The sequence below is a fragment of the Phyllopteryx taeniolatus genome, chromosome 15 (genome assembly GCF_024500385.1).
Source record: "Phyllopteryx taeniolatus isolate TA_2022b chromosome 15, UOR_Ptae_1.2, whole genome shotgun sequence".
NCBI classification, from domain to species: Eukaryota; Metazoa; Chordata; class Actinopteri; order Syngnathiformes; family Syngnathidae; genus Phyllopteryx; species Phyllopteryx taeniolatus.
In genome coordinates, this window is record NC_084516.1 from 11,404,903 (window position 1) to 11,423,206 (window position 18,304).

At 41.3% G+C, this 18,304-nt stretch overlaps 1 protein-coding gene across 10 annotated transcripts in view; it reads left to right on the top strand.

Moving 5' to 3' along the window:
* rxraa (retinoid X receptor, alpha a) overlaps positions 1 to 18,191 on the top strand; it is a 115,464-nt gene extending 97,273 nt beyond the window's left edge. For all 10 annotated transcript variants that reach the window (XM_061799008.1, XM_061799010.1, XM_061799017.1 and 7 more), the window contains 5 exons: positions 5,473 to 5,602; positions 6,992 to 7,124; positions 10,694 to 10,785; positions 12,703 to 12,808; positions 13,826 to 18,191. In XM_061799008.1, coding sequence (XP_061654992.1) covers positions 5,473 to 5,602; positions 6,992 to 7,124; positions 10,694 to 10,785; positions 12,703 to 12,808; positions 13,826 to 13,973 — 609 coding nt within the window. In that variant the 3' untranslated portion in view covers positions 13,974 to 18,191. The remainder of the gene's footprint in view (positions 1 to 5,472; positions 5,603 to 6,991; positions 7,125 to 10,693; positions 10,786 to 12,702; positions 12,809 to 13,825) is intronic.
* The last annotated feature ends 113 nt before the right edge of the window (positions 18,192 to 18,304 follow it).

Sequence of the window (18,304 nt, forward strand, 5' to 3'; positions counted from 1 at the left end):
AAAATGCATTATACATGGGTAGAAGGGTTTTCCAGAATTTTGAGGCCAGTTTTGGGGGGGTGTATTATACATGGGTGCGCATTATACACGAGAAATTGCGGTACACCTTACCAAAGCATTTGGTGATACAGGAGTCTTTAAAGCTTTGAAGTTGAATCCCATTCACGTAATGTATACTTGTTTCTTCTTTAAATAGCTTGTTGACGCTTTTTCTTCTTATTGAATAAATCTTGGGGTCGGAGGATGGGGGGGTGGGCCGATTGGATTGAACTCTTAATAGTATGGTCTCAGGGACATTCAAATTATGAGGTTCCAGTGTATTTTATTGTATTGTGATTAATTAATAAAATGTATCTGTATGTTGCTTTTTGTGTTCAGTGACATGACAGCAGTGGAAACAAAAAGAAAAGCTCTTTGAGGCTCTGCTGTACTTAAAAAAGGCATGGTTAGATACCTCTGGGATAACAATTTTGGATAACAGTCCACTTAACCAAACTGTGACCTAAGATGTTAGCAGAATAACTGCCTTGCAGGCTGTCTTGACCAAAAGGACTCCTCTTCTCTCAAGTCACATTCCCTGCCTCTCGACCCCCCCGCAAGGTCTCCATTGAGAAGCACTGCCCCGTGCTGTAATCAATCACAGGGCCCGGGCCTTGAGTGCCATGAATGGGCCACCACCACCGTCTAATGGCTGGGGTCTGGCCAAGCTGAATAAAGTGTTTATCTCATGGTGACCTAGAACAGAAGGTAAACATGCGTTAGTGATGTGCGCTCAGTCAGATAAGGAGAAGTCTCTTCTTTAAGGTTTTAGTTACCTAATCCAGCAGGTGTTTTTTGTTTTTTTCTTTTTGGAGGGGATCCTTGACTTTATTTTGGATGGGTGCTCTCAAATGTCTATGCTCATATTTATATAGAGCTTTAGTTGCTTATCCCTCATAAAAATATAGGCAGGAGGTGTTGTTATTAAATGATAATTACCTGATGATTCATCCCCACTCCTGACGTATGAGTTTAAAAAACAAAAAGTGGGACACTTCACTTGAGTAATTCATTTCCATGCTGATGTGTGAGCATCCAATTTCCTTCCTGTTGTCACGCTCTTATTGGCTGGTTCAAGCAGAATAATGAAAAATTGAAAGGAAAATCTTCCTCCTCAAGCGATGACATTTTCATAGGCGAACGTGCGTCTCCCGTTTTACTGTTAACTTCCTCTGATGAACAACCTTGCTAGTTATAGTTGTATTTAACAGTTTTTCCAGTAATTAAATTTTGACATATTGTTTGTCACTTTGTGACACAGTGAAATTGTGGCTTCTTGGAGGTTTTCCCCTCACAGCTCGCAACGGTGTCCCTCCATTGTGACCAGATAACATCCTAAAGGCTGCTTGGAGAATTGAACAGTGAGTATAGTAATGTGATACCTGAGGATTGGTGCAGGAAAACTCCTCTGTCATCTCCACAATCAGAAGCAAAGAAACCGGGTCAGTGTAAATACTGCTAAGATAGTCATGCAACATTCATGAGGCTTGCCGTGTTTAACGAGAACTCCGGGACTTGTGTAAGAGGTGAAGTTCAACTGTGTTGCACTGTTAAGAAACATTGTGTTTGTCTTTTGTTTCCACTGGGTCTGGCCTTTTACAATGAATTAGCTGATTTGTTTATGTGCTTTTGAGAGGAAGAGCGTCTCACGATATCCGTCATGCCCAACTACACCGTCCACATCTCCCAAGGAGATCAGACGCTGTAATATTCATGAGTTGCCAGTATTCACTCTCCCACTGAAGAATACGACACTACTTTCATTTTCCAAGAGTGTCTTCTTTGTGTCTGCTCTAACTTTTTTTTCTTGTTTCCCCTGCATCTCTGTGATACTCAGCAGTCAGTGTGAGTTTCACACCGAAGGGAGGGAACACGGAGGACAGACAGAGATGTCTCTGGTCCGTTTGTTACAAAAGGAGGACGTGAGTGGAGGGACGCTTTCTCCTTCATCCTGAACTAATCTCCTCTTGAGAGGTGCAGTTGATAGTGTGGATCCGCCAAGCTTTTAGAATCGATCAACAGGCTTTGGAGGAAGAAACTGAGGAGGTTATGCCGATTATGTTCGTATGCGAGTTCACACGGGGATACTTAGAACTTAAGCATACTTACCTCATTTGAATTATACACAAAAGCGTGTGCTCAGTCTTTGTTTACAGAGATTCATATCAAGTATTTGTATTCGTAGGATGGCAGCAGATCACTCATTACAGATTGGCACAAGCACTTGGGATTGTCAATCCCCTGCTCGAGTGGATTTACATTTTAGTTAGCCAGGCATGCTGGGTCTGTGTTGCATTACAATCTCAGCACTGTATAATACATACATTCCCTTTTGGTCAAAGAACAAAGCCTCTGAACATTTTCTGATTAACACTTTCGGGCAGGCATTCCTTGTATCATTTTTGAAACTTCAGATGCTTTCAGAGGAGACGCACTTGACTTTGATCAAAAGTCACTCATATAACGTACACATAAATACACTAGATTGGCTGGCAACCAGTTCAGGGTGTCACCCGCCTCCTGCCCGATGATAGCTGGGATAGGCTCGAGCACGCCCGTGACCCTAGTGAGGAGAAGCGGCTCGGAAAATGGATGGATGGATAAATACGCTATGTGGGCATAATTATAGTAGGCCCCTTAATTCCCCTTTAGTCCTAATTATTCATTGTCACAGGGCATTTGACATTTCTGTATTTCTAACTTTACTGGGTATAGTTCAACTCAAGGTGGTTTCACAATTCAGTTAGTTCTGAAAGCTGTCAAACTTAACATAACAAAAACAGTGTGCATTAATTTAAAAAACATTTGAAAATTGTGCTAACTTTTTGAGCACCAGTAGCTAACTGACATTAGCTTTTCCTCGTTGGGTTCATTATCAGGGCAAATCCCCCTCTTCCCTCCACCATGCAGGAAATGAAAATGTTGCTAACATGAGGACACAAGTCATCGCTTTCAGACACACAGCTCTTGCTCATGCTTGCTTGTAACACCCCCATACGCAAACGCACAAAACGACCCTGACATTTCTCCCGGATGCGCAGAAGTTTTCAAAATATAATCACCTCTCCCAAAATAAACACACTATGCATATCCATCCATCCATCCATTATCTGAGCCGCTTCTCCTCACTAGGGTCTCGGGCGTACTTGAGCCTATCCCAGCTGTCATCGGGCAGGAGGCGGGGTACACCCTGAACTGGTTGCCAGCCAATCGCAGGGCACATAGAAACAAACAACCGTTCGCACTCACAGTCATGCCTACGGGCAATTTAGAGTCTCCAATTAATGCATGTTTTTGGGATGTGGGAGGAAACCGGAGTGCCCGGAGAAAACCCACGCAGGCACAGAGAGGACATGCAAACTCTACACAGGCGGGGCCAGGGATTGAACCCGGGTCCTCAGAACTGTGAGGCTGACGCTCTAACCAGTCGGACACCGTGCCGCCCACTATGCATATTTCGCATCTTATTTTGACTACAGAAGGTACCGGTCAGAGACTTTGGAAGGGTCAGATGTGACCCGCGGGCCCAGGTCTGCTACTGTATATAGTGTGTGTTATTTACAAAAATGAATAGCATGTAGATATAAGAACCTTTAACACAGGCATCATGTAAAAAAAATTGTCACATGCCGTCATATAGCTGCCCAAAGCTTTTATACAGACCGAAAATACCCTTACACACAGGTGGAGTCCTGCCGCTTATGGTTCTGATAGGATAGAGGCTCAGAAGGTCAACTTTGCGCCGCCCCCCATTTTATCTGTGCAGTTTAGCCAGAACAATTTAAGCAAATTAATGTACATCTCAATACTTCTTTACATTTGATGGCGTTTGCTGTCATAACAGCAGATCATTCTCCCTGTTTTGCGTGAATGTCATTTAATCATTTCGCTCCCAACGTGATGCAAGGCTTAATAAAAGTCTGCTCAGTGTCTTGAAAAATAATAGCTGTGTTCATCTGCGTGATCCTTTCTCCAAGCTTTTATGCTCATCTCCCCTCATGGCTTGAGTGGCTCTCATGAAGTAAAATCAATAGATGACCTTTCCTGGTTGATTCATTAGGGCATTTTATTTCACATAGAAACTAGCCGGTGTTCCTATTTTGCAAGCTAAAGGGACAAGGCGGTATGCCCTTTATCCATCCCACTTCAAAGAACTGCATGGTTTTATCTTCTGTCAATATCTAATTTTCTACAGCTAAAATGGTGACATTAACAATATGTAAAGGATGTATAAAAAAACAGTGGAGGCATTGTGGCCATGACCACTTTGGATCTGAAGTCACATTAAAGCTCCTTAGCACTGTGTTGAAATGTCAGCTGGGGCCTCTTGAGCTCCACTCGCTGTCCAAAACAGCTGCTTTGTGTCTGCTAAAAGAGCCACACAAAAAAAGAAGTCTGCTCAGTAAAAGTATTTTTCTGCAGTGTAGTGGTATAGTACATCGTAGTATATAGTACTATAGTATATCGTAGTATAGTATAGTAGTAGTATGTAATGCTATAGTATATTGTAGTGTAGTATAGTAGTAGTATAGTATAGTACAAAAATAGTGCTTAACAAATTAATTAGACAAATGTAAGGTTTATCCCACAGCTGCCCATAAATTCGACAGCAATGGTTATCCCCAATGTAATTTTTGTATGGTTCTGTAATGGTTAATACACCAATATATGAAAGCTCTTTAATTGAAGTAATATTTTAATGCTTGTTGTTGTCAATATTGTTATTTACTTCTGTTGGCATTCCTAAAAGAAAAAAAAGTTTTAATGGTTTAATGTTATGCTTGATTAAGTTCTAACTTCTCATAGAAGTCCAGTGAGCCAACTCAAATGTGTTGAAATCAGTTTGAAATTCCTCATTCGTGATCAAAAGGGTAAAACGTCAAAAGCTCACTGAAAATTAAAGGGTTCGCATTAAAGCTTTTAATGAAGAGGAGTGGTATCTAAGACAAATAAGACAATGTGATCTAATATGTTTCATATGCAATATACGTATATTTACTCCATGCACTGGGAAACGGCAACACAGCGGAACCTCCAAAATTGAACACAATCCACTCTGTGACGCAGTTTTACAAATTAGTTTGTTCCGGAGTCAATCTGGAACATCAAGTGACTTGTATTAATTTTAAAGGCAATGTTTTAAATATGTGAACATTCTTATCACTCATGCATGTGTACAGTCAAAACAAACAAAAATGATCTGATAAGTGCTCAACGTTTGTTTAACTTTTAAGGCATATTTTTCCTGAAAAGTTTGGTTTAACTCCAATTTGTCCGACTTTGGAGGTTCCAACTGTGTTTTTGGTGTTCTTGTTTCTCCTCTTAAGATTCTTTTATTCATAGAATTGTTCACATTTATCAGAGTGATAATACATAAGTAAACACACAATGTAAATACCTAATTTATGTTCTTCTGTCTTTCCTTCCTTGCAGCCCAACGACCCGGTGACAAACATCTGTCAGGCTGCTGACAAACAGCTCTTTACGTTGGTTGAGTGGGCCAAGAGGATTCCCCACTTCTCTGAGCTGCCACTGGACGACCAGGTCATCCTTCTACGAGCAGGTCTGTTAAAAATGGACTCAAATGCTATGCCTGAACCAACCAGATAATCCACAATGACTAGTGTTCTAATTAGATTTAAAAATAAGGACATAATATAATTTGTTATAATTCATAGACACATGATGGACGAAAGTCTTGGACACATTTTTCATCAATGAGGGTTGGGGTTGAATCATCAGCATGAGTTGCATTTTGACCACAGAAACCTTCCCCAGGTAGTCAGGAAGACCAATGTGTGTTTCAAATGTGTGTTACAATCACGGAAACCACCATCTTATTTATTTACTCCACAAATAAAAAGGGAGGGGTTAGTTTTTTCTAAAGTTTCAGCAACTTTGGAGGCAAATTAATCAGGGGGTAATACAGTATATCTGATTGGATGACTTCTTGTCACATTTTGTTTCATCTGCCATGCTTTAAAGGCCACAGCTGGATGAGTTGGACAGGCCATATTACTACTGCTGTCTGAATACCACTTCATATAGCAGATGTGCAGCCAATTAATGGGTAATGTTCTAGAACTGATCACAGCCATGTGTTGCGCTCAGTGCCCTGTGACTAAACAAGAGGCAAACGGAATACTTTGTGTCTGATATTTGTAGAGACGCTCAAGCAGTGTGAATTGTCTGTCATTTCTATTCCATTCGCCAACATCACATGCAGGAGGGTCTTTCAGGGTCTCCCAACACATTACCCCTGTTGGCTGCCTGTCGCTCCAAATTACACCATTATATTCTTAATCCACCTTGAGGAAAAGAAATGCTATTACACACCCCTGAAATCAAAAAGCATCCTCCTATCAGTTGTTATTCTGTACACACACACGAGTGATGGAGAGACTTCAGCTCAGCAGAGAGAGTGAGAGAGACATTATTCCAGAGAGCTCGTCTCCTCCCGGCTCTCAGGTTTTCTATAAATAACCTCTTTAGTTCTGCTGTATCACAGATAAAAGAAACCCGGCTCCTCTCATACCGAACGCAACTCAAGGGAGAAGAGGCGAGTGTTGCCAGGCAGAACTGTTAAAGGAGCCCTGTCACTCAAAGATCAGTGTCTTGTGTCTTTGCTGCTCTTGGTGTCAAGCCCCTGCTTTGGCACATCAAGCCTGTTGTCTTTATCATGTTGGCAGCCACAGTTCATCCCTTTTACACGCCTGTCTCTTCAGAAAGTATGAATCCAATGTCTTAGTAATAACCCAATGCCGGTGCTTGAGAACCCTGAACGCTTTCACCACGCAGCTTAATTGAATCATTGCAGTTCTCCCCCCACACCCGCCCTTTGTTGTCAGTTTCATTTAGCCTGAAGGTACTGTGAACTTTTGTACCAGAATTTGCTTGTTTTCTTCCCTTACTTCACACTTTTCCTCAATCCCTCTCAACATCTTTTCCCCAGGTTGGAATGAACTCCTCATTGCGTCATTTTCGCACCGTTCGATAGCCGTTAAAGACGGGATTCTGTTGGCCACCGGGCTGCACGTCCACCGCAACAGCGCCCATAGTGCCGGAGTGGGAGCCATCTTTGACAGGTCTGTGGGAGTTTTGCCTTGTACAAATTGAAGCATGCATTTCATTTGCTTATTTATGAGCTGCATCATGTTTGGTGATATGAAATTTCCTGAAAGAAAATGTCACTGGCAGGCAGTATGCTTTGATTTAGGTTGCAGTGTAGTCCTAGTCATCATATATTGAATGTTTTTGAGTATTACCACATCACAAAAAAAACTGTGGAACCTGAAGTCGAACACTCCTGAGGCTGTACAATTAGAATTTGGCAAAATATTCAACAACATATGGACCAGCTTGCATGCAGTCATGCAGTCTGGCGGCTCATTTTGTTGAATTGCAGCATGTTTTGACAAAAGAAATTTTTTTATGAGGAGGCACTTATTTTCACATTATTAGAATTAGAATCTTTATTGTGTCCATCCATCCATCCAGCCATCCATCCATTTTCTTCCGCTTATCCGATGTCGAGTCGTGGGGGCAGTAGCTTTAGCAGGGAAGCACAGTCTTCCCTCTCCCCAGCCACTTCATCCATCTCTTCCGGGGGGGATCCCGAGTCGTTCCCAGGCCAGCCGGGAGACATAATCTCCCCAGCGTGTCCTGGGTTGTCCCCGGGGTCTCCTTCCAGTGGGACATGCCCAGAACACCTCACCAGGGAGGCGTACAGGAGGCATCCTCATCAGATGCCAGAGCCACCTCATTTAGCTCCTCTCAATGTGGAGGAGCAGCTGCTCGACTCTGAGGCCCTCCCAGATGACCGAGCTATCTCTGAGGGAGAGCCCGGACACCCTGTGACGGAAATTCATTTCGGGACCTTTTTCTGTCGACCCACAGCTCGTGACCATATGTGAAGGTAGGAACGTACATCGACCGGTAAATTGAGAGGTTCACCTTTTGGCTCAGCTCCTTTTTCACCACAACGGACCGATACAAAGTCCACATCATTGCAGACGCTGCACCGATCCACCTGTTGATCTCCCATCCCATTTTTCCCTGACTCGTGAACAAGACCCCAAGAAAATTGAACTCCTCCAATTGGGAGCAGGATCTCATTCCCGACCTGGAGAGGGCACGCCACCCTGACTGAAGACCATGGTCTCAGATTTGGAGGTGCTGATTTTCATCCCACCCGCTTCACACTCTGCTGCGACACGCTCAAGTGAGAGTTAGAGATCAAGGCTTGATGAAGCCAACAGAACCACATCAACTGCAAATAGCATAGATGCAATACTGAGTCCACAAAACCGGACCCCCTCTACGCCTCGGCTGCTCCTAGAAATTCTGTCCATAAAAGTTACGAACAGGATCGGTGACAAAGGGCCGCCTTAGCGGTATCCAACCCTCACCGGAAACGAATCCGACTTACTGCCGGCAATGCAGACCAAACTCTGACACTTGTCGTACGACCGAACAACCCGATCTTTATTGTTCTGTATATTATTGTTAGGGCAAAATGTACAACGAAATTGGGGTTACTGTCCCACATTAGTGCCATCGACATACACTCAAGAAAGATATACTATTATTGTGGTCATCGCAGTGGTCACGTGTCTTTATATGTAAAGAAAAAATTTATAAAATAAATATATTTCTGGTGGCACGGTGGACAACTGGTTAGAGCGTCAGTCTCACAGTTCTGAGGACCTGGGTTCAATCCTCGGCCCCGCCTGTGTGGAGTTTGCATGTTCTCCCCGTGCCTGCGTGGGTTTTCTCCGGGCACTCCGGTTTCCTCCCACATCCCAAAAACATGCATTAATTGGAGACTCTAAATTGCCCGTAGGTGTGAATGTGAGTGCGAATGGTTGTTTGTTTGTATGTGCCCTGCGATTGGCTGGCAACCAGTTCAGGGTGTACCCCGCCTCCTGCCCGATGACAGCTGGGATAGGCTCCAGCACGCCCGCGACCCTAGTGAGGAGAAGCAGCTCAGAAAATGGATGGATGGATGGAAATATATTTCTCTGGAAGACAGTTTCAAGTGTGGTTTAATATAAGGAAAAATAAAACAAATCCCATAAGGGGGGGGGGAATTAACGTGTTTCAAATAATGTGATTGTCATTTTGTTTTTCTGTAAGCGAAGGGGAAAAATTTGATTGAAAACGAAATCTAATTTTTGTGAAAAAAAATCTGAAACTTTAGATTTATATTGCCGACCCCTAAGTACACAGGCTACAAAAATAGAGCCCTGTGTGTTATATTGTTTTTATGTTTTACTAGAGGCTGCACTGACTATTGTTGTTTTCCTTTTTTTTTTTTTACTTTCACGTTTTTAATTATGTATTTTAATTGGTTTGGTAATGTTTCTATTCACACAACATATGAATCTAAAGCATAACAATCAAAACTATTTGTTGTTCATAAAGTGTCAGAAGAATTCATTATGTGACCCAACGCTAAAGGGCATGGAAAAAAAAAAAAATCCATGCAATTCCAAATCACTTGCGGTGAAGGAACCCCCCTGGTGACTGTTGTTGATGTTTCAGGTTTCAACAAACCGTCACAGGCTAATATCTAACAGGCGACTACAGCATCTGTTGAGCAGCGGTGTTTTTCGATGATTTATTCTCAAAAGTATTTGCATCTTGTGGTTTCTTAAATATGGAGACATGCTGCTTTATTCTGTTTCACAATATTAGGTACCCCCGCACAATCTCATGAGATCCAACACAAGAGCTGTGTTCGAGATTCTGCCTTAATAATTGTAGTTTGCTATGGCAACCTGCATCAAACTGGTGGTCTTTCTAATATCTGGGATATTTTATTTAGTGAGGAACAAAATATGGAACAGAACAAAACAGAAACATTTTTAAACAGAATTTGATACACCTCTTGTCCTGGAATTTGATTCTGCGAGCATGTCTAATGAAGTTGCCAGTGAGTGTCTGTTGTTTTGCCAGTTGAATCATCCTTAAACAAGAGACAAAACTGGCAGTAGGTTTCATAGCAGTGTTTGAGTCATCTGTCAATATCTGTGCCAGCCTCTGTACAATCTGCAGTCACAGCCTCGGGACATATTACATTTCTGTAATAAGTGTGGCGTGCTTTAAGATACACACAGCTGATAATGTTTATTTATCTAAATCTCTCTCGCTTTCTCGCTCTCTTCCTCATTTAAATGAGACAGATTATCATAACCACCTCAGTCTTTTTTTTCTGTGTTGTTTTGAGTTGCAAATTGAATTACAATGAGTTTAGAGTCACTATTGACTCCACTGAAAAGGAGAGTGGGGGTGTGGCTGGGTGACGAAATGCAGAGGGTGTGACTTTGTCAGAGAAGGGCGAGGAGTACCAGCGACTGAATGTGCTGACACTCCCTCTTGTGACGTCACACGCTGGCACACACAAACATAAGTGGGGTTGCTGGTTTCTGATTACACACAGTTTGCTCTGTGACTTTCTTACTGTGAATAGCCTGTACTGTAAATCGAGTTATTTTTTTTTAAATCCGAGAGCTGTGACAATATGCATGTGTTCATCTCTAGATTGATTTGAGCGTAATTATAGAAAATGAGAAACGTTTTGTATGATCTCATTGGTGCCTATAACATATAACATGCATTTCTTTATCTCCACTTTTTTGTATCTTTTGTGCAGAGTGCTCACTGAGCTGGTGTCTAAGATGCGGGATATGCAGATGGATAAGACAGAACTAGGGTGCCTTCGAGCTATCGTCCTTTTCAACCCAGGTAACTACGAGTGAGCTTTTCAGTGGATCTTTTTACAAGCTGTACATAATAATCTGTTTCACCGATGGCAGTAAAAACAACACTCTTTTTATCCTCGCTTTGATGTAACTTTGAACCAACAACAATTAGATGGAGAAATTAGACCTCTAAACAGCAGAAACCGGTCTGAAACCTGTTGTGAAACTGGAACGGCGCTCGGGGTTTTGTAGTTTTGAAACGCTGCCAGAAACTGGAGAACTGTTGCACACCAAGTGTTTACTCATCTCAGAAGAGGGAAAACCAGATGAAAAATGCAATTGGCTGAGTACTGACAAAAGTGTGTATGAGTTTTTATATAAAATACTTGGATAGGATAATGCTCATGAAGAAACTTGGAAAGCTTCTGCCTTTTAATTGTAACCAGCTGCCTCACTGTCTAGGAAAGAAAAGTAGACATCTTTAAAAGCTACATACACTCCTTTTCTTAAAGTGTTGTGCAAGAAGTACTGAAACATTGAACTGATGGACATGTATTTTCCAAAGTGTAGAGAAGTTTAAATTAATTTCACCCAAAAGCTGAGTATTCTTAACATTGGGTGAGTCGTGTATATCATATCTCAGATATACTGTAATCATTATGATTATTAGTAATGTGTGCTTATCCCACCATAGTAAACCAGCGCAAGTAGAGTTGTTTACATAACTATAACCTAGCAAAAGTTGTTTTTTGCTTGTACTTTTGATCAATTTCACGAACAAATATGTCAGAATAATGTAGGATCACACAAACCTGCAAAATCGACTGAAAACTGATGAATTTTAAATGTGTATTGTAATTTCATACTTGACACAACACACTTTTGTGGTGAAGCTTTATAAGCACAAACGCTACAACAATGTATTCTTACCATTTTTCGGAAAGTAACATTCTTGTGCATGCTTTGGCTAAATACCCTTGATTTTCACAGACTACTGCTTTCAGTGTTTAGACATTTTCATTTTCAAAAACATCCACTTTGATACTCCACATCTGTTTTCCATTTTCAGTTAAAGATGATGCTGTGTAAATGTACCCTTCTTGTGCAGTGGCTCTAGCTAGTGGAGGAATTCAATTCCAGTTTCTACACTTCCACTTCTTAACACTTTGAGAACATGTTTCATAAAGTATGATTTTACGTACTGGAGGTTAAAACAGGCAAAAATCAACAGAGCTGTGACTCTTCAATTCCTATTTTGAACAGGTGAGATCTTTTGAACACCGTGATTTCCTAGTGAAACAAAGCCTGCCACAACAACTTCTTTGACCTGAGCTCCATGTTTTGCACTGTTACCAACGAACAACATGCTGTCTTGGCAAAATAACCCATTAAACCAAACCACCAACATCACCCAGTGTGGGATTCCCCATCCCTTTGAGGCCAATGTGGATCAAACCAAACCAGACACACTGATCCTCTGTGTTCCACTTTTGTTCGGGACTCTGTCGGGCCTACTGGCCCCACTTCACTCCTTTGCCTGAGTCCTTGTTAATTAGAGTTCACCAGATTGTTCTGACAGAAAAAAAGGGAGCGCTCCATTCTCACTGTGTCATCTTGAGTTCAGCCATTAGTGGTAAATGTTTTTTATTTTTTTTGTTCATCTCCAATGTTAATCAACGATGTCATCACAGAGGAGTGCTAATTGCACAGAATGCAAGCAAGGTACACAAAGTCCTCAAAGGGCCGGGAGGTTAAAGCTAAACTTGTCTGTCTGTCAGAAACTCCTGTCCTTCATTTGTGTTTCACAAGCCCACAGCATTAAGGTGAGAAATTGCTTGCCAATTTAATAACAGTTGGCCTCCTTCTATCTGAAATAAAAAAACGGTAACCCCCAAGTAGAAATAAGTTTATTTTAGCGTTGTCTCTGACTTACAGCTGTCATCTTTGTGTCGCTTCCCAGACTCCAAAGGTTTGTCAAACCCAAGTGAGGTAGAGGCTCTGAGAGAGAAAGTCTACGCGTCTTTAGAGGCCTACTGCAAACACAAGTACCCGGAGCAGCCTGGCAGGTATGACAACACTTATAATTCGAAAGTCAAAACGACCTTGTGGAGTTTCGAACTCATCATTTCCTGTTGTGGTAAGAAAAGCACTGCGCCTTCTGCAGTAAAATCATTCTCATGCAAGACAACGTACCATCCCATGCTGCAAATAATAACATTGAACTTTTAGCTGTTCTGGGTTTAAAGGGGGAAAACTCACAGTGTGGCAACTACAATCCTCGCCCCTCAAACCTATTGAGAACCTATCGAGCATCCTTAAAAGGAAATTCTAACAGCTGCTCTGGAAGGCAATTCTGGCGTCCTCCAATGATTTACAGGCAGAAACTATCCATGAACTCACAATTTCAATGGAGGAAAGAGTTGTTAAGCTCATATTGATCTCAATTGGTAAAGATGTTTTTGTTTTTTAAAAGATCTTAATCAAGTGACAGACAGATTCTTACACCCTTTTTCCACCGTTGTGCAAGGTTCGGCACCTTCGGATTCACAGTTTCACAGATTAGTTTTTTTTTAATTCCCACTTTTACTTTTTTTTTTTTTTTTTTTGTGGGGTAACCAGACTTGAAAATCCGTATTGGCAATACATCCCTGCTTATTCAAGAATTTAGGGGGTTAAAAAAAAAATTAGAATCATAATAATAATAATATGTATATATGTTTTCTTCTTCAATTATAATGGCCATCAATTATCCACGGATTTTGGCTATTCGCGGTCGGGCTCAGTCCCTATCCGTCGCGAGTATCAGGGTCCACTGTATAATTGCCGATGATTTAAAAAAAAAAAGATCACTGTTAATCGCATTGACTATTGAAGAAAATGGACAAAAACAACAAATGCAAACTTTTTGTGGCGTCAGTCACCAAGCGGTACGGTTCAGTTCAACGAGGCGGTATAGAGCAAATCACTTCTGACTATGCATAATGCATACAGATCGAAACTGAACCATATTTCTCGGTGGAAACTGGGCTCAATGTTCCCTCCATCCTCCCTCCTGCTAACTTAATCGCTTGGCTGTGTGACAGATTTGCCAAGCTGCTGCTGAGGTTACCGGCACTGCGCTCCATCGGCCTCAAGTGTCTGGAGCACTTGTTCTTCTTCAAGCTCATAGGCGACACGCCCATCGACACCTTCCTCATGGAAATGCTAGAAGCTCCGCATCAAATGACATAATAGCAGAGAGGATGGGGCCTTCATCTGCCTCCTCTTTATTTCCCAGCAGCCCTTTGGTCAAAAGCAGCAGGGTCCTTTTTTCAAATGTTCCAACTCCACCGAGAGACAGATCCTGCGATGATGAACATTTTCCCTCTTCACCGTCAAACACTACATGCGACCGGCCACTGGCATTCCAATATATATATATATATCACAACAACGTGTTGGAGAAAAGACAGAAGCAATGTACTGAGCCTTCATTAGCATTTTCTCAGCATCCTCATAGTCAACACTTGCAGGGTGTACGCAAACGTGGTGTGGACGTCATGTTGAGACCCTCAGCCTCGTGAGCAGGACAATCTTGCAGATACATGGACTATCCGGGCCTCTTGGGTTTCATCAAGACTGATTCAAAACAAACTCGAGGTCCTTGCCTGACTGGACTCAACACGTCTTGCACTAGTTGTTGTTTTCTTTGGGGGGGGGGAGGGTCGGCTTTCTGGGATCTCCAACTTAACAGGTGTGCTACAAAGACTGCAAGCGATGAACCTCAGGTGTCTGGCCCAGTTCCAAACAAATCCAACCATGTCTTACTGTATCAACACTGTGCAACAACATCGGCCTAATCAGGAAAATGTTGTGATCCACCTCGAGATGCTGACGGGGGGGTGGCGGAGCGGGGTTGTTTGATATGTATGTACAATCTGCACAGTCCTTTGTGCACACAGGAAGAAGCCAGGCAGTTGTCAGTTGACACTACATGCGACCGGCCACTGGCATTCCAACATTCTGCCTTTTTCGTTGAATCTTTGCAGCAGATAAAAGTATGGAGTGTGAATTTTGAATGCCACGTTTGAGGTAGCGATGTCACCTTTTTGCTCATTTCACCAGTCGCCCCCCACGCCGCCCTTTCTCGCCAATCACCCCGCCTCTCATTGATGTGAATTCTGACCTCCATCTCTCAGCCGCTCAACACTGCAGGTGTTAGCTTCTCGAGATCACCTCATCTCTTTCTTCACAGGAAGTTACAACCATAAACAGTATTTACATGTTTTTTTTTTGTTTTGTTTTGTTTTGTCTTCGTTCCATTTCAGAGCAGCACTGCACTATTACCTCAGTTTGTTCACCCTCCTCATCCGGGCTTGCCCCATTAACAGTATATATAGAAAGAGAAGCGCTTGTCATTGCAGCAGAGCGGCTGTTTGTTTATTTGTTACTTTGCACTTAACCTCATGACAGAGCTGACGTCAACATAATTGACCTCCGAGGTGGGAGTTTGGCCCCTGGCCTAATCAGGATGGCCCCACTTGTTTCCCTCCCCAGTGGGACAAACACTTGCTGTGTGTGCACCATTCCTTCACAATGAAATATGAAATCGTTTCGACAAATACACTTATATTCTGCTGTTCCTTCCTGAAGCGGGTGCATTCACTTGTCCGCCGTGCACACCGTTCGGGTTGACAGAAACTAATTTTGTCATTCTCACTTCATGCAGATATTTGACATGTTGCTCTCCTCACCTCTTGAATCATCATTGGCTTTACATAGGAAGCAAACGGCTTTTTTTTTTGGGTGGGGGGGCGCGGGGTCTTCAATTATGTATATACAGTATATATAGATTATGGAACAGCGGAGTCAATGGGGACATGTTGATTAACTATATGAGAGGAAAAAATAACACTAGAAAGATGAGAATTTCATGATTTTTCTTTTGATCTGCATGTTCTTTCTTTCATTAGCACTTTGATGCAGTCAGGACCTGAGCACTGTCTTTTATTAATACGAAGGAGATGTGACAGAGTCTGGGCTGTGCCACTTGTCAGTTTATTTACAATCCCATTATTATTTTTACACCGTTTTATTGCTTTTTAAAAAGGATATTTTAAAGACATTCACATTCTGACCTTCAGTTTAATTAATTCCTAGTTCATCACACTGGCTCTACTTGATAACATTTTTTAATAAGGAGCAATTGGGCCGGACTGAAAAGATTTTGTTTTTTTAATTCATGATCGTACAACAGTATGGTTGTAATTATACAAGAATAATTTGTATGACCAGAATTTAAGTCATTTTAAGGAGAACAAAGTCATATTACCTGCATAGATGCATCAATTACACAAGGATGAAATTAACTTTTATTGTGGGATTGGGTGTTCGTCTTCTTAACTAATAATAATAATATAATGGATCTGTTCCTAACCTCATGACTTTGCCAAAGTCATACATTTGGACATTCTCACAATATGGCCATTTTTTACAGTGACCAAATTGTTTGTTACATTGTGATTTTATTGGAGTAAAATTACTTGTTTTACATAACGTTAGGACTCGGTTCTCTCACTAAAACGACGTTATTCCACAGGAGGTTAAAACACCAGTTAGAACTAACGATGAGCTAGCCATACATTTTCAATAGCGCTTGTTCTCAACTAGGGTCAAGGGTTACACCCAATTACAGCCAATTGCAGGGCCTGAACCAATATGACTTTTCTCATAACATTACAACAATTCTTGAGATTTTCTTTCTAGTATGGCCCAAATGCTCCTGAGTAAAAGTTCACCAAGTTAACAGTCTCCAGTGGCACCCTGACGACTCTGCTACTCTCTGACTTAGACACCAATGACATCAAATTGAGGTTAGGTTAGGTTGGAGACGTTGTTGAGACACGTGTGAATAATTCTCTTCTGATTCGGGTCCACTTTCACAGAAGGCCTTCGGCAGGGGGGAAGTGGCAGGGTGGTAAATCTGGAGGTCTTATTTCACCCCTTAAAAAAAGAAAAAAAGAAACCTTCAAATCAGTCCCAAGGCAAAGAGCGTGGAAAGAAACAAGGGATGAGCTTCTTGCCCACTCTAGTGGAGGAGAATCTGCACTGCAACACCATGAGGTTTTATGAGATCATTTTTTGATTTTTTTTCTCTCTCTCTGCATGTACTTCATCTTGACAGAGGCGGCACTTTCACGCAGGGTTTATGTAGCACAGTCTCTGTGCTTTGTATTGCCAAAAAGAGAGCGAGATAGAAAAAGAGCAATAACTATTCATGACTTATTGGCGTGTCTCAGCAAGCAAGGTGGGCTGTATTATTAATATGAATTATCCAGGTGACAGTATTGACTGCCAGTGTGAGCTCAGTTTACAGTACAGTATTTATATATTAAATATATACATACAAAAATGGATGATTTGTCTGTTTAAAAAAAAAAATCAACTTTTTTTGAGGCGTGTTGCAGCTTTCTTTGTCATAATTTTTAGCCACTAGTTTCCCCAAAATAATAATAAAAAAACAATGTCTGCTCTTTGAAGACTGATCTGTGACAGGTCTTTTAAGCCATAAAATGTGGATGATGTGTAAGCTCGGTCCCAACTCCAACAAGAAAAAAAAAAAAAAAAACATGACATAAAATAAAATAACCCTTCATAAATGCTTCATAATGTAAAAGCTATATTTTGTTAATATGTATATGTGTATATATTTATAAATATATCAGCAGATCTGTACCTTGAGTATTTCCAGCATTGAAAGAGGGAGAGGAGTCTTTCAGACCAAAATGATTCCATGCCAGTTTTCTGGTGATTTTACATGATTATCAAGAAGGGTAATTTTATGCATTGCAGGCTACCCCCAAGGAAAAACTAACCAGCAGAATCCCAGTAGCCCAAAATTTGTACATTAACAACAACAAGCTCCTCAGCAGACTAATGGAGCCTCAAAAAAAAAAAATAATAAATCTGAATATAGAAAAGAAGACGGTTAAGGTTTAAGGACATCAACCCCCCTCAAAATGTATGTTTTGCTTGGCAATTGTATGTTCGAAAATGTAATTCAGGAAAAAAATATATATATGCTGAGCTTGTGACACAATCACTCCTTTTGTTTGGTGCAGAAAGAAAACTATTCAAGAAAATTGAAAAGTTTAAAAAAAAAAAAAATCTATTTTTGTACAAAAGTAAATTTTATCTCTTGCTTATGTACTAGTTTTTGTCCCGTTCTTCTTGTGGACTGATGTTTACGCGGACAATAATGTTGAGGAGGAGTCGGCACCTTGCTAATAAACTATGGCTTTTACTTTGCTGTGTTCGACCTGTCGCCGCCAAGTGGCAAAACTATACCCTGTCATACTTTTGTGTCGACTTTTAGGAGATGGAATTTTTGTCATCTGTTCCTTGTGTGTTGTCCACTGATGTTTCATGGACAGAGAAAAAAAATGAATTAAAAAAAAACATCAAAGTGAACATGGTTGCAGACTTTTGTGTATTGATGAGAATGCAACATAGCACATTCTGAAGTAAATGTAGGATAATTGGGAATGCACCGATACTGTATGTCTGTATTCATAATCAGACAA